This window comes from Stegodyphus dumicola, chromosome 4 (assembly GCF_044657685.1).
Source record: "Stegodyphus dumicola isolate Sdum_Otavi_A_Nest chromosome 4, ASM4465768v1".
Taxonomy (NCBI): Eukaryota; Metazoa; Arthropoda; class Arachnida; order Araneae; family Eresidae; genus Stegodyphus; species Stegodyphus dumicola.
Window position 1 is genome coordinate 225,740,508 of NC_140771.1, and position 22,472 is coordinate 225,762,979.

The window sequence follows — 22,472 nt, forward strand, 5'->3', positions numbered from 1 at the left end:
GCTATCAAATACTGTATTTTTAAAGTAAATAATAGTAGCATATTTCTATCATAGTTATATGAGAACTGAATAATATGAGATTATAGTATAGTTAGTTATACGAGAATATCTGAAATAATATTTTCACAAGCATACACATAAGGTTTCAATACTTGGGTTTTCAAAGCAGAAAATGTTGTAGAATAATACACATCCAGAAATAAATGTCAAAAGTAGCTAGTTATCCGATACATATGTAGAACATATGAGCTGGAATGTGCATGGGATAAGGTTCGGAGAACAGCCTTAGTTGCGCTAACTTGGCTCCTTTAAGGATATGGGCGATATTTCATTATGCCAACGGAAGTAAATAGCATGTGGAGAATAGATGCTAGGGAGAAAAGGAAAATACATGGGGAAAAACGGGATTAAGATGTGTTTATATTTGTTTGGTATGTGATTGCTAATTTGGTTATGTTGCTAAATTAGCATTAAAAGTCGAGTAATGTGCGTCTATTGCGAAAACGCAGGGCTATTACTTTTCGATCCGATTTTGTATATGTATTAATATATCACATTCCTGCTCATATCTACATATGTATCAGATAACTAGCTACTTTTGACACTTATTTCTGGATGTGTATTATTTTACAACTTTTTCTGCTTTGAAAACCCAAGTATTGAAACATTATGTGTATGCTTGTGAAAATATTATTTCAGATATTCTCGTATAACTAACTATACTATAATCTCATATTATTCAGTTCTCATATAACTACGATAGAAATATGCTTCTATTACTAACTTTAAAAATGCAGTATTTAATAGCCTTCCACATACTAGCCATTCTAGAATTAGTTCTGTAATGTTATATAATGTTAATTGTCTTATGCATTATTTTGTCTGAGAATGCGAGTTCAATATATCTTAAAGACAGAGATAATAAACAAAAATTAAAAGGGAGACTACACATGTAACCAGATAAAAGTAACCATATTCTAAAGAAAGTTAATAAACTCAAAATGATATGAAAGTATAGCCCATGCCACAAAATTCGCTTAAGTATTATTTCTGAGTGGTAAAGCAGAACATAGTGTTACGAATTTGGTATTTAAAAAGCTAATGTTAGCTCAATTATAAATTAAATGGTTTTATTTCTCGTCGCGTGACGAATATTAAAAGAAAGCTAATTGAAAATACAAGAGCGCGTGCATTAAATAAATAAATATCTCTTTTTGATTTCGAGAAAGTACTGGAAAATTCTAGCGCGTGATTTTAAAATCTTATAAAAGGAGGAAAACATCTCAGTTCGTAGTAGTTGCTTAGTTTGTTGTTGTTTAGAAAACTGCTCTTGTTGATTGTAGCGAATTCGCGGATTAGCGTTCTTTAGCTGTTTTGAATTACGTTCTATTGTACATTTGAGTAGTTAAAAGATAACTACTGTGAGCTATTGTAATACTGCATGATAATTTGGGAAAATTTGAGCATTTTTGTTGTGATAATAATAAATTTTTGTTCATTTTTCATCGGACTTGTGAATTCATTTCATAACGAACCCGTACGCACGCAATAATTTTTGGTGTCAGGAGTGGGGTTTGAATGCCAATAACAAGAGGGATGGAAGAACAATTGAGACAGCTTATTACTGCTTTTGCTGCGTTCCAAGAAAAGATGGAAGCTGGCCAAACATCTTTTAAAGAAGAAATTAAAGAGAAAATGGATGCTGGTCAAAGGTCCGTTAAAGAAGAAATGAAATTGGGCCAGGAATCCCTCAAGGAACAAATGAAAACGGCACAGGAACAAATGAAATTGGGCCAAGAATCCGTTAAGGAAGAGATGAAGGCCATTCAAGCTGGTCAATTAACTTTTAAAGACGAAATAAAAGTTGTTAAGGAATCTGTTAAAGAAGAAATAAAAGCTGGACAAGTAAGTCAAGATTGAAGAAAGTCAATACGAAATGAAAAGAGAAATTGCCTGCATAATAGAAACCAAATTCGATGCTATGGAAGGCAGAATAGATGTGATTGAGAATAAAGTGGGACAAATTGAGGAAAATGTTTCTTCTGTTAAAAAAGAAATAGAAAGAAGAGTTTGTTCCGTTCAAAAAACAAATCGAACAACAAATTGATGACCGGGTTTCTGCGGTTGCCAAAGAACTGGAAACTTTAAAGAAATTCGTAGCGACGGCTGGGAGCAAGAGTGATGATTTTAAATTCTTACCTATGCTTGCTCGTCCATCTCTGAAGCTATCCACATATGATGGGAAGACATCCTGGCATGTGTATAAGACCCAGTTTTCTATCGTGGCGGATGCGAATGGATGGGATTCCCAAGCTAAGGCCTGTCATCTCGCCGCTTCTCTGAGAGCAGACGCAGCGGATATCCTGCAGACGCTTCCCGAAAATCAAAGGCTAGATTTCGAAGCTCTATCCGGCGCTTCGGCGAGAAATGTTTAAAAGACTACAGCAGGCTCCAATTAAAATCCCGTCAACAGAAGCTCACCGAAACACTTCAGGAGCTCGCCACGGATGTTGAAAGGCTGTCACATCACGCCTTTTCGGAGTGCCCGACAGAAACAAGGGAAATCCTGTCCCTGCAATATTTCATCGATGGCATCCGGGACCCTGAAATACAGAAAGCACTGCGAATGGCGGATGTTAAAGATCTGAAAAGCGCTTTAGTGTACGCTATGAAATTCGAGACAGCCCATCAAGTCACCCGTCGAGACCGCCATCCAGTCAGAGCTGCTCAAGTCCAGGAGCCAGGGGATCAAGTCACTGCCCGTCTAGACGATTTAACTAGACAACTGAACGCCTTGAGACGGAATATTGGTGACAAGAAACCGACCGTAAAGTGCTGGAACTGCGTTGGTGAAGGACACATACAACGAAACTGCAGAACACCCCAGGGTACGGATGTTAAGACCGCTCCTAACAAACAGCAGGGAAACTAATTAGTGGCCATCTCGCGGCGCGGAGGTTGCCAGATAATGAAAAGCCCCAGTTTAAAGCGTTTCAGATTTCTGCAGTGAGAGGCGGCAGTAATGGACTTTTCATAATAGGACATATTAATCGAGTTCACTGCAATATGACGATAGATACAGGAGCCAACGTTACCATCATCCGAAAAGATTTGGCTCAACAACTGGGAAGCAAACTTATCTGGACGCCGCCCTGCGTTACCCTACAGACTGTGTCCGGTGAGAAGATCGACATCGATGGAAAAGTAAATGTTAACATCACGTTTGAAAGTGCCGCTTACCATCACACGGCATATGTAGCAGAGATCACTGATTCTTGCATACTCGGATTGGACTTTCTAAGGAAATACAATTTTTCCTTGGACTTTAAAAATAACGAATTGCATTCTACATCTGAGGACATAGCGTTATTTGGAGTTAATGATGAAGAAGTTAAATCTGTCCATAAAATCATAGCACAAGACAATATCACAATACCGGCAAGAACAGAAATTTTACTTCCTGGATCCATAGCCGAAAACAGAAATTTCCGCTACGGCATCATACAATATCCAAATAACTGTAATAGCCCAAAAGGAGTACTAGTAGCCTCAACACTCGTCGACCTATCCAGAACGGTTATCCCGGTGAGAGTCGCCAATGTAACTGAGAAGGGGAGAATTATTAAGAAAGGTGAAGTGGTTGCAGCATGTACTCCAGTAACCACCGTTGAAAGAAAGAGTAACATCCAAGAATCCGTGTCTTCAGAAAGCATTACATCAGAGTTACTTCAGAATGCGCAATTAAACGATGAAGAGATGAATGATGCCGATCGCGTCATTAAAGATCTTCAAGTTGTTTTCTCTCGCTCGTCTTCTGACGTGGGTCGAACTAGTTTGACACAACATAGAATAGATACCGGCGATCATCCCCCGATCAAGCAACATCCAAGACGTCTACCGTTTGCTAAACAGGAAGAGGTGCTAACACTGTTAAAAGATATGGAAGAAGACGATGTCATCGAGCCTTCAGTAAGCCCATGGGCATCTCCTATCGTTCTAGTCAGAAAGAAAGACGGCTCAACAAGATTTTGCGTTGACTATCGCCGGTTGAACGAGGTTACGAAGAAAGACAGTTACCCTCTTCCTAGAACTGACGACATTCTAGACTCTAAGAGCAAGTGGTTCTCAACACTTGATTTAAAGAGTGGGTATTGGCAGGTAGAAATACAGCCTGAAGACCGAGAAAAGACGGCGTTTACTACGGGACAAGGGCTTTGGCAATTCAAGATGATGCCGTTTGGACTATGTAATGCGCCGGCAACATTCGAACGTCTTATGGCGACTGTTTTAAAAGGCCTTTCCTACGAAGCCTGCCTGATATACCTGGATGACATCATCGTCGGAAAGAGTTTTGAAGAACATTTAGAAAATCTTAGGAAGGTGCTTCAGAAACTGAAAGAAGCCAATCTGAAGCTGAGTCCCGCTAAATGCAAATTGTTCCGAAAGGAAGTGACTTACCTGGGACATGTCATCTCTGCAGAAGGTGTGCGCACGGATCCTAAAACGGTATCAGCGGTTAAATCCTGGAAACGTCCCGAAAATGTCCATCAGCTGAGAATCTTCCTAGGGCTTTGCACCTACTATAGGAGATTCGTGAAGGACTTTTCTTCCATCGCAAGACCCCTTCACAAGCTGACAGAGAGCAACCAAAAGTTCTTGTGGACAAAAGAATGCGAGGATGCATTTAACAACTTAAAGGAGGCTTTAACATCTGCTCCAATCCTGACGTATCCTCAGCTCGACCGACCATTTATTCCCGACACCGACGCGAGCAATGAAAGTGTTGGTGCTGTTTTGTCCCAAGAAATAGATGGCCAAGAACGTGTAGTGGCGTACTGGAGCAAGTGCCTGTCTAAACCGGAGAGGAATTATTGTGTCACCAGGAAAGAGTTGCTCGCCATAGTCAAAGCTATAGAACAGTTCCATCACTATCTATACGGCAGAAAATTCCTGCTCCGCACCGATCATGCATCATTGACCTGGCTTTTAAATTTCAAGAATCCTGAGGGTCAAATAGCCAGGTGGATACAGAGACTCCAAGAATATGACATCACCATCCGTCATCGTAAGGGATCATCACACGGAAACGCCGACGCCCTGTCTAGAAGATCTTGCCAAGAAAGCTGCCGATATTGTTCCAGGGTGGAAGCGAAATACGAGCTGCTGACAAATAACAACATCAACATCGGCTGATCGAGAACCGTGGAGTGATGATGAAGTCAGGAAAGACCAGCTGGAAGACCGCGACATTAAACCCATAATTGATTTAATGAAGTCATCAAACAGAAAACCTACCTGGCAGTACATTTCTATCTGTAGTCTTACAACCAAACAATATTGGGCACTCTGGGATTCACTTCACATTCGAAACGGCGTCTTATACCGGAAATTCGAATCGGATGATGGGAAGACGTTCCGATGGCAACTTATGCTTCCAAGATCCCGCATTCCTGATGTCCTTAAAGAATTACATAGCAGCCCTACAGGAGGTCACTTTGGAGAGAGTTCGTGAGCGCCTTTACTGAAATAATGCAAAGGATGACGTGCAAAAGTGGTGCCGATCTTGCGATGCCTGTGCAGGTCGGAAAGGACCGAGGAGACGCAGCCGAGGCAAGCTGCAACGTTACAACGTAGGGGCGCCTTTTGAACGTATCGCCTTTGACATCCTGGGACCTCTGCCACGAACTGCTCATGGCAACAAATACATACTCGTTGTCATTGATTACTTCACCAAGTGGCCTGAAGCTTATCCTATTCCTGCAACAAATACATACTGGTTGTCATTGATTACTTCACCAAGTGGCCTGAAGCTTATCCTATTCCTGCTCAAGAGGCTGTCACAGTAGCTGAGGTGATGATACAGCACTGGATTTCCAGGTTCGGAGTGCCTCTTCAGTTACATTCAGATCAGAGAAGGAATTTTACCTCGGGAGTAATCAAAGAACTATGTAAACTACTCGGCATTGACAAAACCCAAACGACACCATTACATCCCCAGTCGGACGGCATGGTAGAGAGGTTCAATCGAACCATATTTAATAACCTCTCATTAGTGGTTTCCAGAAACCAACAGGATTGGGACAAAAATTACCACTGTTTTTACTGGCTTACCGCAGTGCTGTCCACGAGACTACCGGCTATTCCCCATCCCAGATGCTCTTCGGTCGTGACCTTCGTCTGCCTTGTGATCTATTGTTTGGTCGCCCTCCAGATGCTCCTTCATCGTCTGAGGATTATATTCAAGATCTCCAGGCCCGGTTTGAAGTAGTGCACAACTTTGCACGAGAGCGAGTCAACTTGGCGACGGAGAAAATGAAGATCCGCTACGACACAAGAGCTACTGAACATCAATTCCAATAAGGAGACAAGGTGTGGTTGTGGAATCCGACTCGACGGAAAGGACTTTGTCCGAAATTGCAGTCACCTTGGGATGGTCCGTACACGGTCCTAAACAGGCTGAATGACGTCGTGGTTCGGATCCGTAAGTCTTCGAACTCTAAACCTAAAGTCGTTCATTACGACAGGTTAGCTCATTAATATGGCCATAGTACGTAATGTAAATAATTGTAAATAGTGTAAGGTCTTTTTTGTTTCTAAATGTGTATTTAGTATTTGATTCGTATTTTGCATTTCATTTGTATTTTGTATTTGATTTGTATTTGATAGCATTTGATTTGTTTTATTTATTGCATTTATTGTTCATGTTGTTTATTATTGTAATGTAATGCTTATTATTGCATTTATACCTTTGGTTGTAAGTTTGACTTCCTGTCCAGGGATTGTACTGCCCGGGACGTGCAGTCCTTGGGAAGGGGGCAGTGTTACGAATTTGGTATCTAAAAAGCTAATGTTAGTTCAATTATAAATTAAATGGTTTTATTTCTCGCGTAGTGTAGCGCGTGACGAATATTAAAAGAAAGCTAAGCCGAAAAATTGAAAATACAAGAGCGCGTGCATTAAATAAATAAATATCTCTTTTTGATTTCGAGAAAATACTGGAAAATTCTAGCGCATGATTTTAAAATCTTATAAAAGGAGGAAAACATCTCAGTTCGTAAAAGTTGCTTAGTTTGTTGTTGTTTAGAAAACTGCTCTTGTTGATTGTAGCGAATTAGCGGATTAGCGTTCTTTAGCTGTTTTGAATTACGTTCTATTGTACATTTGAGTAGTTAAAAGATAACTACTGTGAGCTATTGTAATACTGCATGATAATTTGGGAAAATTTAAGCATTTTTGTTGTGATAATAATAAATTTTTGTTCATTTTTCATCGGACTTGTGCATTCATTTCATAACGAACTCGTACGCACGCAACAATATATATCTGAGTGCATTTTTTATATCTAAAATAAAATCTGTTATTAGTTGCTGATGAAAAAGTAAGAAAACGATTTTTATGGATAGAAATTTATGTAGCTGAGTATTGAAAATCTGATACTTCATCGACACTGAAATAGCAATTTATATATTGTATGAAAATTTTAAAAAAGTGTTGTTTTTTGAAAACTTCAGAAATCTGAATAATTTTCAGAACTTATTCTTAAAACAAGTTAAGAATATACTGTTTCTTAGAAGTTATTTTTTTATAATTATATGCCATATACTTTATGTACAGATCAAGCATGGCCAAACTGAGACTCGGAATTCATAATTTACTCACGTAATAAGCAACTCAAGTTGTTTTGCTTTTGAACATAATTGTCATTTGAAACAGAATTTGTTTATCTTTTTAATAATTACTAATTTAATTTTTTGAAATCACATTGTGTATATAATAATTTCAAACTATGCCTTATTTGCAAATCTCTGATAAGTAAAAACAAAAGTCAAACAGTGCCATATCTGTAACTACCATGTTTAAATTACTCTTGAAATGTGTCGTGGTCATCAGCGTAGCAGAAAAGATAAATGTTTTTTTATCCTGGTAGCACCTGCATTCATAATGTACCTCAAATCGTACTGAATGCCCTATAAATATCTGTACTGTGATTTGCATTAGGAAATACAAAACATATCTAATTATCCAAATTTCCAACGAATTAGTGGTTATGTGATGCAGTAGTGAGGTTTGATCCCTATATTGATCCAGAAGTGGGCTGAAGGCCCATGCAATAGCAAAAAACTAACTGTACTTTTCTATAACCCCAATAGTTTGACAGCTTACAGTCTCATTCCCACCTTTTTTTTCCATGCTTTTCACCATTACTACGAAAAGATTATATATATTAAGAGTCAAGTAAAAATCCACAGTTCTATATTTTCAAATTACCGCTTTATTTTTACATTATTGTAAACAGCAGTGCGTCGCTTCTTTTATTTTCAGTTTATTGCTATTAAAATCTGTTTTTAATTAGAACCGGAAAAGAAAATTGAAAATCTGAAGGAAAAGCTTTATTTATTAGCTATAAAAAGTAAAGTATGGAAAAGTTTACAATTCGTACATCCAAGGAATATGCTTCCTCGGATACTGAGCAAAAGCAGTAACAGTTATTTTGTTACTGTTCTATTATCGAGGGACTGGATTCAGAAATGTATGAACTTGTGTTGGTATGTATGTGCTTATATATGTATTTGTATACACACATATATTTGTACTTATGCATACAATGAACACATACATGCATACATACATTTCTGAACTCGATCCTGATAACAGAACAGTACCGCTATTTCTTTATTCGTGTAAGTAAGCATTATTGTTGAAATAAGAAACCCTTGACAATTTACTTAAAATATTTCTTTTTTATTGAAAAGCTTTGCTAATTTTAAAACATGATAAACACCTAATTGTGTTTCTTGAATATTTCTGAATTTTAACATGCAATTCTTACTGACATGATGTCTGATGACTTTGAAACAGAATTAGCTAATACAGGAATATAACTAACTGACTATGCAAATGTTCTTAATTCTTTGTGAAACATGTCCAGCCTTTATGAACCAACATGTGCAAAAGAACATTAAACGTCAACAGGTGGTTATAAAAGTTGGGAGACCCTCGGACCTGTTGGCGCCAACAGGCTAACAGGTCCGAGGGTCTCCCAACTTTTATTCCTCTACTATCAGCTTCTCGAGAGAATTTCGGCTGGCCTTGTAATTTGAGTGCTTGCTTGCTTCACGCATGAAGAAAGCATGGATGATTGTAAATTTATAACAGCTTCACATTATAAGCTGACAAACATCCATGCACATATGGCTTATAATGTGAAGATATTACAGTCAAAAGTCTTTAATCCGGACTAGTCGGGACTTTGGCGATTCCGGATTATCGGTTTTTCCGGATTATAGATCATTAGTTTAAATCTGGTAAGATGACTTGCAGAAATTATAAAATTAAAAATTTGAAACCGTAATTTATGAAATAAAGAGCAATTATGATCTAAAGGGTATCAAAATTTACAAAAAAAAGCTTTAAATTTATTTGTTTACTTTATTAAACATTTATTTCAACGCGCACATGCGTACAGCATACATTACGCATAGTCGAAATTAGAAAATTGCAATCAGAAAACTATTTGATGTGTATTCGTGATATTTATAATGACGAGGAAATTGATTTAAATCATATCAAAGACGGAGTACATCGAGATGAAATACTACATTTAGTAAGGAATTATAAGCCGAATAAAATAAAAACATCTCTCCTGAAGATAAGGATAGTGCTGACAGATTTTTTGCAGCAATTCCACTTTTTGTTTGATGGACATCGAAATATGCTTTCGCTTTGTAGATCCTTTGGTAGCTCCAGAATCGGAAATTCTATTTGACATAATCGAAAGTTCAAGCTTACTTTTATAAAATTTCTCTAACAGTCTGCAAAAAATAATAAGCCGGTTCCAATTAGAAGATTAAGGAACAACGCAATCTGCAACATTAACTGAAATAGATAATTTTAGCATAGCTTATACCGTCCATTATACATTAAACGCGTATGCGTAAAGGTGTTATACGCATGCGCAGAAAGTTTGTAGCTTTGAGGTCCGGATTATAGATCATTCTGGATTCTGGACGTCTGGATTAAAGACTTTTGACTGTATAAGTTTACCAATAGCTACGCCTTCTTCGGAATTCGATTCCAGACCCTTCCCTACGGCATTCAGCATCATTAACCATTATACCGCCTGGGCAGTCCTATACATACCAACAGCATAGAAACACCAAATTCATACATAACCAAGGTGTTTGGATTTTATTCCTTAAAATACACTATAAGGATCTGGTGGCCTTTTTGCATGCACGCACTGCGCACTTAACAGAACTGTACCTGAATATGAGCTAGATTCTGATATAAAGATGCAAATATCGACGGTTCAAAAAATTATATTGTAGTACAGATTCATAAGAAGATAACAAATACGGTGCTGTTCATTAAAATTTCTATGCCAGGAAGCAAAGTAAATAACAGAATCATATTTATCGTATTTATTGTATTTATTAATATAATGAGAGCAAGATATGATTAAATTAACAAGTGGTTTCTCGTTCATAACATGCGGAATTCAGTACACAAAACTGACACATCTGGCAGCCAGTAACATCTGTAATGCGATTGAACATCTAATTGAACTAAGCTGATACAGGTACTTCATTCCATGCAACTTTAGTTCTATTTCCTGGCGAGTGATGGCATGGCAATCTCCCGGCAACCCATGATAAGATGTTCTCAACAAGTGAGAGGCCTGGAGAATGTGCTGATCAGGGCAACACTCGGAAACATTCTGTCTCAAAGAACTTCAGGGCAGCACAGGCAGCATAAGTTCGTGTATCATCTTGTTGAAAGATGGCGTTAAGCAGGCCTTGAAGACAGGGCACGGGCATGAAGACATTACCGGTTAGGGAAACAAGAGGTGACCAGGGTGAAGGTGGAATGGCACCTCATGCCAACACGCCAGGTGCTGAGCCCGTATGACTTTCACGAATGCAAGCTGACAACGTTCATTCTCCTCTATGCCTCCACAAACGGATGCGTTTGTTCTCATGCTGTACGCAGAATAGGTTTCGTTTGAATCACGATATGGTGCACTTCTGTGCCCAATGTCGTCGATGACGTCTATTGTAAGTGCACTTGTCTCTGTTGTAGCTTCATGGGAAGCAGCATCAGTGGTCACTGTCCGTGGTGCTGCAGACGTCGTATTTATTAATGTAATAAGAGGAAGATATGATTAAATTAACAAGTGGTATGGGGTTAATAACATGCGCAATTCAGTACATAAAGCTAACACATCTGGCAGCAGCAACATTTGTAATCCGGCTGAGCATCTAAGCTCGAATGGCAAACACAGGTACTTCATTCCATGCAGCTTCAATTCTATTTTCTGGCCAGTGATGGCATGGCAATCTCCCGGCAACCCATGATAAGATGAGTGAGAGATCTAGAGAATGTGCTGATCAGGACAACACTCGAACACATTTTGTCTCAAGGAACTTCAGGACAGCACAGGCAACATAAGGTCGTATATCATCTTGTTGAAAGATGGCGTCACGCAGGCCTTGAAGATAGGGCACAGCCAAGGGCATTAACACATCAAATGCAAATGTAAATCTTATGCAAATGTAAAGACGTTTGCCCACATTACCGGTTATGGGAACAAAGCGTAACCAGAATGAAGGCGGAATGGCACCTCATACCAGCACGACAGGTGCTGGGCTCATGTGATTTTCACGAATGCAAGTTGGCAACGTCATTCTCCTCTGTCGCACACGAATGCGTTCGTATCCTGTACGCAGAATGGGTTTTGTCTGAATCACGACATGGTGCACTCCTGTGCCCAGTGTCGTCGATGACGTCCACTGTAGGTGCACCTGTTTCTGTTGTAGCGTCACGGGAAGCAGCAACATTGGTGTCACCGTGCTGACTGTCCGTGGTGTTGCAGACTGTCCGTGGTGTGTCATCTCACTGCCCGCAACGTTCTCTCGGGTTTTAATGCCCCAAGGCCGCTGAGATTTTGCACGGCGTTCAATATGGACCCATTGATCTCATATTCGCCTTACAGTCATGGGATCCCGACCAACACGGGCAGCAATGTCGCGGAAGAATGAATCGTAGTCCAAAGTGTCCACGATCTTGCGGTGGTCGCATTCCAATGCATACTAGTAAGAGTTTCTTCTTTTATGGGGGCGTAATATAACCTTAATCTGAGGAACAAACGCTTAAATACGATTTCTGAATGAAAACCCTTTGTTCAATTTCCCCCCCCCCCATTTATATGCAATGTAGATGGAATTACTCATACATGCTTTGCGCGCATGCGCTGGAATGCTAATTGTTCTTATATCCAGGATGCAGTACTTGGGGTTCATGCAAATTTGACATTTATTGCATGTCTTCTTCATGATGTTGCAATTTAATTAGGCAGTAGCGTAATGTTATTAGCTGACAAATAAGAACTGTTGCAAATAAATTGAAATCTATCGTACGTACATACAGGTATACATACAGCCTATAACATAGAAATCGGCTCATTGAGAAGTTATCCAAATAGGTAGAAATTGCATATGGCTATACCTTTCGACGAAATATGGAAATGATTAACATTTAGTGTTGAATGATTGACAAGCTATGGAGCTCCACCGGAGCATCCAGATGAAATGGATAGCTGTGTCAACACCTCTACACTCCACTGCTCTGCCAATTAAGCTGTGGACGGATGGTACATAAAACGGAAGATATTCTACTGATAATGCCTAACTTCCATGCGAGTATGGGTCCGTCGATCTAGGTGGACTGTACCAACGTCTCATAGACAGGTTCGTCAAAAGTATGAGCAGATGTCACAATTTAAGAATAAAGGAATGAGGGTGGCCGCAGGATAGCTAGATATTTTGATCCGAGCGATGCGACCTTTCTATGATGTTGACAGCAATAGGTTAACCATGGTTGTAGAGAGCGTCAAGAATGTAACGGTCGAGCAAAAGCAACGGCAGAACGCAAGGACAAACTGATCGTCCGAACACGCTCACAACCTCAGCCTCTGATGCTTTTATCCGACGTGTATCCGGAACATCAGTGCAATGACAAGTGATAATGAGACTCTGAAAAGGGGGACTGACGTCACAGAAGGCAATGCGCCGGCTACCCATCGTCATTGCACACCGTTAAGCATGTTTGCAGCGGTGCCGTAGGTATTCGACCTGGGATCTAACAGACTGGAATATAATTGCTTTCAGCGATGAGTCCTGCTTCGAAGTGAGTTCCAACGACTAGCGAAGACATGTCTGGAGACGTTCAGAACAGCAATGCATACTCATCTGGATACTGTCAATGAGACAACCAGGAGCTATGGTTATGGGATGCCATTTCATTTAACAGCCGGCCTCGTTTGGTGTGGAACCCTTATAGCACGGCAGCACTTCGATGAGATTCCAACCCTTTATTTTTGCCCTTCCTTTCACGGATATCTGGGCTTACATTTCAGCAGGGTAATGCTCGGACGCACACGGCATGCTTTTCTACTAATTGTTTTCGTGCGTCTCCAACAATTCCCTGGCCGGCGCGATCGCCAGATCTCTCCCCAACTGAGTATGTTTGGGCTCTGAGGAGCCATGTCCCACCCTCCCTGGATGGCGCCGATTTAACTTGCCGGTTTGAAAGTATATGCCAAGGAATCCTCCAGGAGCACATCCGCCAACTCTACGAGTCAATGCCTAACCGGATTACAGCTTACATTAGGGATAAAGGTGGGCCATAGCATTATTTATTTTGCTTTTGTAGCTGTATTTCCTAAATAAAAAATTAAATTCCTATCATAGTTTCGTTTTCAATCCATCTACAGATTTTCGTCTCATTCAGATAACTCCTTTTTGGTGTGACGTTTTATATGTTACTGAAATGCAACTTAAATTGTAGGTTAAATTAATTGAATATGGCGATGTTTACAAGGGGTAATCTGCTTAAGAGGAACGATGCTTTCATGGAGGACTTATTAAGATAAACTGGCTCATATTTACGTTACGCATGGGTAACCACGAAAATGGCCTTTATTTGTGTGTCTTTCTAATAAAATCTTACATAGACTGCTATATATCTTATATATATAGCTAGAATAGAGCATTTTCACAGGCTGATTTCATAAATGTTATCAAAATAATGTTAGAATTATGCTTAATGAATTGGTTTTTCCTACATTAAATAATTCCTTTACTACCTAAATACTTAACTCTCCTCTTACTATTCATTAAATACCAGGGACACAAGTGCAATTTCTCCCATATTAAGACAGATCTTTTTTTCAGTGTCCTTCAGCTGTTTATGAAAATACTTTAGCTATATAAATTTTATCTTCTTTTTGTAATAAAGATTATTTACAATATTTTTCGTATTTTCTATAACACTTCAGTTTTGCATTAATAGGACAATCAAATTAACCTCTTTTGCAGTTCTTGATAAAGATGCCTATAAATCTGAAAATAAGGCATTAAATTGTTTTAAATTTTACATACTGTGCATGTAAGTAATTTTAGAAAAAGTTATATAATTTCATCTTTAAATCTATGGAAGATTTAAAGATGCTTTCAATTGAACTGCTACCATGGTTTTGGTGCTAAGAAGCATCTTATTCTAGGCAGATAGCCCTTGAAATGCATATGCTTATGATTAATAAAACATTAAACCACATGGTCAAAATTCAGTGTAAAACTTCTCATCCTTTTGTAGAATGTTTTTCAATACTGACATGTAAAGTTGAAAGCCACGTGAACTTTCTTCTTGTTGCTTTATTTATACAAGATAATCTATACTATACAATGGTACTATCTATAACGCATTTTATTTTAGAATTTCATTCCCTTCTCTATATAACATTGTAATTTGTAATTTACTACTCTTGGTATTCTGGTATTCTGAATAACTATTTACAAGAAATTACTCTTGGTATTATAAAAATTTCTAAAACTATTAATCTCAATGTTTTTGAAAGAGATAGTTTTTTTCCCCCTCCTTGAATTTTGCATTTACAGTAAAATAATTTTAAATGCGAGTTTAATGCAAGACATACAAAAGTGTCATCAATTATGATATAGCAGGATTTATTTTACTTAGTGTAAATGACAGCACATGTCTTATAACTCACAGGTAACCAGTGGCTGAGTGGTTAAAGAACACTGAATACGGGCAGTTCCTATTCGATTTTAGAAGAATTGGGTGGGCTGTATGTGTGTTTTTATGGTTTTCCCTACCTGTACCATGTATATGAGCTAGTTTCCCTGAGAAAATCCTCCAGAAAGGCATCCTACCCTTAGAAAGAGAACCCTAGCTTGCTTTGCAATAATCAACTAAACGAAACCAATTATGACTCACAGTTCAAAATACCTCTAATATATTAAAAATATACCAAGTTTCTGAAATGAATTTAGTTACATAATGTGAATGTACCTAATTTCTTATTAACAATTTCAGATATATACATACCTTAAAATTTATGATATACTGAGATTTATAATTGCCTGAGATATCTCAATAATTACTTTTGTAAAAAATTAAGTAAGTTTAATTAATAAACTGATCACTAAAATTTCGAAATTCTGTAATAAATGCAAGTTTTTAAAATAATAAATGATAATTAAGTAATAAATGAAGGTACCATTTTGGCAAACGTGCTCTGAAATGAAAATATATTTGAAAGCATAAGATTGTGTATGTCAAATAAAGTGCAACTCATTAGCCAATGGTCTTTTATTTATCTTTTTCTATCATCGACTGCTCTAGGAAATTTTTTCTTCAGCAGAATTCAAATGCCTACATGCCAGAAAGAATATGACATTCACGCCTTCTCTGAGATTTGATACATGAAACTGAACTAGGTTGAGGTGACAAATTCTGTTTGACTATTAGGATTATCTGGGTTACTTGTAGAAGGCTTACTGCTATCTTGGGGTTTAGATGAATCAAGATGACAACCTTTTTTTTTTTACTAGTTACATATTTAGTAGCATTTTTTGGCAGTTTACTTTTGGCAATTTTAGAAAACCTTTAGGAATGAATACCTTTAGATTTTCTTCATTACTACGAGAAAAATTATCTGTTTTCCTTTTAAGATGCCAGATTTCATTACTTTGTGTACTTAATTTATCTATTGTCAGGAAGTGTAGCCTGCTATAGAAATAAAAACCCATTCCTTTCATTGCATAACATTAAGAGTTCTCCCCCTTTTTTTGTTAGATATTTTTGGCAGTTTTCAAAGGTGAATTTATGCAAAGATCAATCTATGGAATAGATTTGTTGAGCCATACATAGTATCCCTTGATTAATGATCCCATACTCTGATTCAATTCTTGTACTAATACTTCGATAGTTTCAATATCTATATAATTCAGTAGTATTCTTCAGTAAATAAAGTATCTATTTTGTTATGAAGTATTCATGCACAGGCTCATTCCATTCAATCTTTCCAAATGGAACAACATCACTCGCTGGCCTTCTAAGGCTGAAACCTGAATATATGATATATACAAGGTATGTCTTATGAATGTGTACAATTTTGATTTTTATGAAGGGTACACTTTTAAACTGAATACACTGCATAATAAGCATTCAGCAAGTTTTTAGTTACACAAGTATCATTGGCGGCACATGTATGAATACAATTCATTTGCAAAATGACACCACAATAGTCTCAATATCACAGCTTAAAAACAGAAAATAAGTCCATAACTGTTTCAAAGAAAAATGTAAAAATACAATGCAAAAATGTATTCCATCATAACAAAAATGTGCCCACCAGTGCTTGAGCAGTAAAGTTGCTCAAAGCTGGTACTTTGACATTACTGCAATTATAGGTAAACAGATTGGCTGCATGTGTAATGAGGATACGAGTGAGTGTCTTTTAGAAAGTCCTCTATGAAAGCATGCTTCTGCTTATGCAAATAGCTGTCACATACTTTGCCATAAACAAATCATGCAGACCAAGTCAAATAAAAAAAAAATCACAATAAAATAAGTCAAACTATTACTAAATAAGAAAATTAAAAAGTGTGTAATTTGAGTTTAGCTGTAATTCTGTAAAATGTCCTATGCATTATATGTTTTTTCAAGAAGGGGGGCAATTAGCTAATCTACAATCAATATTATTGTTAAACTTATTAGTTAAATAACTGTATTGCTCTTACATTGTAAGGATCCTAAGTTTTACTAACGTTTATTTTATTTTAAATCTTTACTATCACTTCTTATTTTCTACTTCCGGCCAGAATTAAAAGCTTTTAACTTATTTATGCAAATTTCTCTTGCTAACGCCAAGTACTTAAGTTGTGGCTTTTTGCCAAGCAAGAGAAAGGAAGGAGTTATTAGAAGCAGGCCGCTTGCCATAGTAGTTTTATTCGGTTGCTGGTTGCCTTCAAGGCCAGAGGTTTAATCCTCTTGATAATTTTAAACGTATCGTAGTTTTAGCAGCTCTCTGTACTACATACGGCTTTTTGTTAATTAACGGCCAATCTTGGAGTTAGGCACTTGTTTCTTAATCCAAAGTTAGTTTAGTTAGAGTTTTAGTTAATATTTTTATATTCTTACGTTCAGACCACAAGTGGTTGGTCTCTGTATTCCGAAGTCCGGAAATCATTGTAAAGAGAGAAAAATAAAGGGTTTCGTATACCCTTCCTGTGTGTATTGTCTACTTCACAATTTATTGAACATAGCTTCAGTAAGCTCACTGTTCCGAATCAGGACAGTTAATGTTTCCAAAGCAAGTAAAGAGGAATACCAGTCCTGATAACATAAATAACAGATTTTACATGTTTCATTATTTACATGCCTTACAGAGTTTCTATGCCTCATTATTTATATAGCTTACAGGTGTTAAATGCCTCATTTTGTTTTTATTTGGTAAAAAGGGGTATAATAAATTTCATTGCAAAACATTTTGATAGGTAGTTATGTATATGACTTATGATATGAACTCTATATTCAACTATCATATAAATACTATTCCTAATATACATAAAATTTAATTTTTATTTGCCTCTATAGTCAACCCTCTAAGGTATAATATAGCATGACTTGAGTAATAATTTTCGCAATACAATGTATTGTGTAATGTGAAACATGAATACAGAAACATATTAAGTGCAAAGAACATAGAGAATAAAATGCCATTTTAATCATAGATACAGTCAAAAGTCGTTAATCCGGACTCGTCGGGACTTCGGCGATTCCGGATTATAGATCATCAGTTTAAATCTGGTAAGATGGCATGCAGAAATTATAAAATTAAAAATATGAAACCGTAATTTATGAAATAAAGAACAATTATGATCTAAAGGGTATCAAAATTTACAAAAAAAGCTTAATATTTATTTGTTTACTTTATTAAACATTTCTTTCAATGTAAGTTGTTTTAAGTTGCTTCGTTTTATGTGCTAATACTTTCTCTTTAATTCTATAAACAGACACAATTTCTTGTTCAGTTACAAAGTTCCGCTGTTCAAGTCCCGTTAATTGTTGTGCCGAGAATACCGACTAACTTGTCAATCGAAATTTTTTCGTTTTCAATAACCTCTGTCACTTTCTTCGCTATCGGAAGCGAATTATAATGACGAGGAATTTGATTTAAATCATATCAAAGATGGAGTACATCGAGATGAAATACTACATTTAATAAGGAATAAGCCAAATAAAATAAAAACATCTGCCCTGAAGATAAGGATAGTGCTGACAGATCAACTTCCAATTCATAGCGCGGCGCCGCGGCGTTAAAGATAAACAAAGTTTAGATAAACAAACGTTAAAGTTTAGATAAACAAACGTTAAAGTTTAGATAAACAAAGGATATGCCTTTATCCATTTTTTGTAGCAATTCCACTTTTTGTTTAATGAACTTCGAAACATACTTTCGCTTTGTACATCATTTACATATTAATAAATATATATCAGAAATTTTGTTTGACATAATCGAAAGTTCAGGCTTACTGTTATAAAATTGCTCTAACAGTCTGCAAAAAATAATAAGCCGGATCCAATTTGAAATTAAGGAACAACGCAATCTGAAACATTAACTGAAATAGATAATTAAATAATTTTAGCTTAGCTTATACCGTTCGTTATACATTAAACGCGCATTCGTAAACGTATTTTGCGCACGCGCACAAGCATATTCTCAGCCGTAAAAGCCTTACGCGTATGCGTCAACGCGACGCATGCGCAAAAAGTTTGAAGCTTTGAGGTCCGGATTATAGATCATTCCGGATAATGGGTGTCCGAATTAACGACTTTTGACTGTATTTACAAGAAATAATGCTTGATATTTATCAGAATTTTCAGATGAACTGTTACTAACTGCAATACATGCACCACAATGACAAAGAAGTGATTGGCATATACTTTGAAAGCTTTTCAGAAAGTCTCTACTGCAGTGATGCTAATTGGCTGACAAGGTCTGCAGTAAAATCAATCTCTGTTTCGTAAATTCCGAATACGTCTCCCGATCTGCTGCTACGGATAATCCCTTAGTAAGGAAAAAGTATCACGTTGTCCTCCTAGAAGAAGTACTTCATGAGATACTTCATGACTTCATGAGATTCATGACAACCATAACGTGGTCTACCATAATAAGCTGTTTCTCCCCGTTTTGGCGTTATGGCTGTTCTCCGAACCTTATCCATTTTTTTGGCTTTCAACTAGCTCAAGCACACTTGCAGGTTTCAAAGCGCGACACTCCTGATCAGAAGTTTTTTTTGCATATGATGAGAAATTAATATTCAGAAGTGCTCAATAACTGGAACGACGTATTCCCACTTTTTGAAACCTCTTTTTATTTAGCTTATGTTAGCTTATTTTCAATGCATCTCTCAACATACAACAGAACATTAAAGACTTCATTATGAGATGACAGGTTCAATGGACTTTTTCATTTTTTAACACTTTGTTGAACTCACGGAGTATAGTGATATTTCTCGGTTGAAGGATATATTCAAAGTTAGGTTATTTCATGCTTCTGCTTTTTTTCCTACCTTACTTATGTCCATAAATATGTCCACCATTTTTTTTACTTTTTCACTTAAAACATTTTTATCAAACAAAGTTGCCTCTTTCTATTTGCTTTGCCTCGCACTGAAGCTTGATTTTTTATTCTGAAGGCAAAAAGACCTAGCGGTTGCAAAACAATAACTCTGCTTCTTTGATACCACGTGCAAAATGATTTTTTCTGTGGGTAGTGTGTTTGTATATGGTTCAAACTAAAATTTTGCTGAGCACAAAAATTGCCGGGAAGTTCTATGGATTTAAATATTATAATTAGAACGCAAGATTTAAAAAACGATCATATAACGGACTGTTTGCATCGAGCTTATGATTTTGGATACGAATGTGTAGCGATAAATACAGTAATAGACTCTTCTGTTTTATCTGGAAAAAATATTACGATTCCTGAGCCCAAGACTGTGACATTTACTGCTGAAAACTGTCGTAATTTTAAAATTGTGAATCGGCTGACTGCAATTATTGAAGATGGCATACATGCTCATCACTTATTGAAGAGCCCTATCCCGAAAAAGTATGATCTTCTAGCACTGCAACCGGTTAATGAGAAAATGTTGCAACATATTTGTTCAACGCTTGATGTTGATATTATTAGTTTAAATTTAACAGAAGACATGGGCTATTCATTGAAACGAACATACATAGGGCAAGCGATCGAAAAAAGTATGTCTTTCGAAATTCAGTATTCGCCGTGTTTGCGAGATCAAACATCAAAGAGACTGACTATAAGCAATTCTCAGCTTTTAGTACATGTTTCAAAAAGCAAAAATGTTATTATTTCTAGCGGTGCAACTAAACCACTAGAACTGAGAACTGTAGAAGATGTTATAAATTTAGGTTATTTGTTTGGTTTCAAAACAAACCAAGCAAATTCTGCGGTGCGAAAAAATGGCAAACTTGTTCTGGCTCACGCAAATACAAGACGGAAAACAGGTTGTGGATTTGTGTCTGTAAGCGGTATATGTAAAATTCCGAAACATCAAGGTTGGATTATTAAAGCCTGTAAGGTGCCAAACATTTCAGAAACAACTAGCGGTATCGAAACTGCTAAGAAACGAACCGCGGAACATAGTGTAGATGAAGAGCTTAAAAAAAAAGCAAAGCTGTTGCCATCTTGATATGTGAAAGTTTACTGTCTGTTAGTGTGTGAACATCTTGATTTATGTAAAGTTATTGTGAAAGTGTCAGTATGAATGATTTGTATATAATTACTATATTAGTATATGCTTATGATTTTAAATTGTTATATGACATGATTTCGGCATAAAATGTAATTATTATAACAACATTGAGAGTTTCTAAAATATGCTTGCTTTCATTTGATTTAATCTCAATATTATGCTTTGAAGTTTTATAATTTTCTAAAAACGTTTGCACATTCGTATATGAATCTCTTAAGAAAATTTTTCTGCTATCTAGTTTCTAAAAAACTGCCATTGCTGTTATTAACACTTTTTCTTAAACTTCAGGAAGGCTGACCCTAAGATATATTATGTAGCAAATATATAGGGTGGGGGACTTTAACCATGTTAAGATGTTTAGTAAATTTTAACAGTCAGGTATTTAGCAACATTTGAGATACCAAAGATGCAATAAAATGTTTTATTCAGTATGTCACAAAATTTTTTATAAGATTTTGATAGAAATTATGAGTTATAATGAAACTATTCTGAGAAAATTTAATGCTTTACTCAAATTGATAAATTTGATAAATGCATTATTCAGTATACATTTATGATAAAAAATGTACACACAAAATGTTCATGAGTTGAAAATGTCTTCGAGAGGGAAAGAAGAGTATTAGATCATCAGATAAATCTCCTGGGATGCTGTCCGTCAAAATTGGAAACAACTTCCTCGTGCCAAGCAAAGTATATATTGGGCAATATTCTTGTTGATGAGCTGTCAAAAGGACAAATACATATTAGCCATTCTTGATGAATGCAAGTGTCTGGCCATTTGAAGCAACAACACTAATATATATATATTTTAAATATATGAGTACGTTTTTACTAATTACATTTAAACTTAGTGATTGTAGTTTCAGATTTTAATTATGTAGTAATAATAGATTGTTATTTAAAAAAAAAAAGATCAGAGTTGACGGTACTATTATCGTGAATTTTCATTTATCGCCAAGTTGTTGTATCAATTATGGTAACCTGAGTAGTTGAATGTTATAGAAACCTTATTATGATGTAATCGTTTGCATTATTCTGGGAAATTTTGAATCATAGGATGTTTTGCGAGGGCTTTTATGATGTGTGTTGCTTAGGAAGTACATTGCTTGTTTATTTCATCAATTAGACAGTACAATGGCTGAATGTAGTAGGATTAATTTGAAGTTTCTGTATGATTTGGAATGGAAGGGGAAAACTGCATTAATTGATGAATTAATTCTGTAAATGCGGGTTTACTTAGTAGCCATGGTCTGGAATTACGTAGTATATTTTTTACTCTTACTTTTGTGAATTTCTGTGGCGATGCCGATACACGGATTGTAGTTC

The 22,472-nt window shown here is 36.6% G+C and overlaps 1 protein-coding gene across 1 annotated transcript; it reads left to right on the forward strand.

Annotated features, from left to right (window-relative positions):
- The first annotated feature begins 20,081 nt into the window (after positions 1–20,081).
- Rpp30 (ribonuclease P protein subunit Rpp30) lies at positions 20,082–21,273 on the forward strand. Its single transcript, XM_035353845.2, has one exon. The coding sequence runs from the start codon at positions 20,202–20,204 to the stop codon at positions 21,081–21,083; it is 882 nt and encodes a 293-aa protein (XP_035209736.2). The 5' UTR covers positions 20,082–20,201; the 3' UTR covers positions 21,084–21,273.
- The last annotated feature ends 1,199 nt before the right edge of the window (positions 21,274–22,472 follow it).

Coding starts and splice junctions, on each gene's coding strand:
- Rpp30 (XM_035353845.2), top strand. CDS start 20,202: ATGGATTTAAATATTATAATTAGAACGCAAGATTTAAAAAACGATCAT.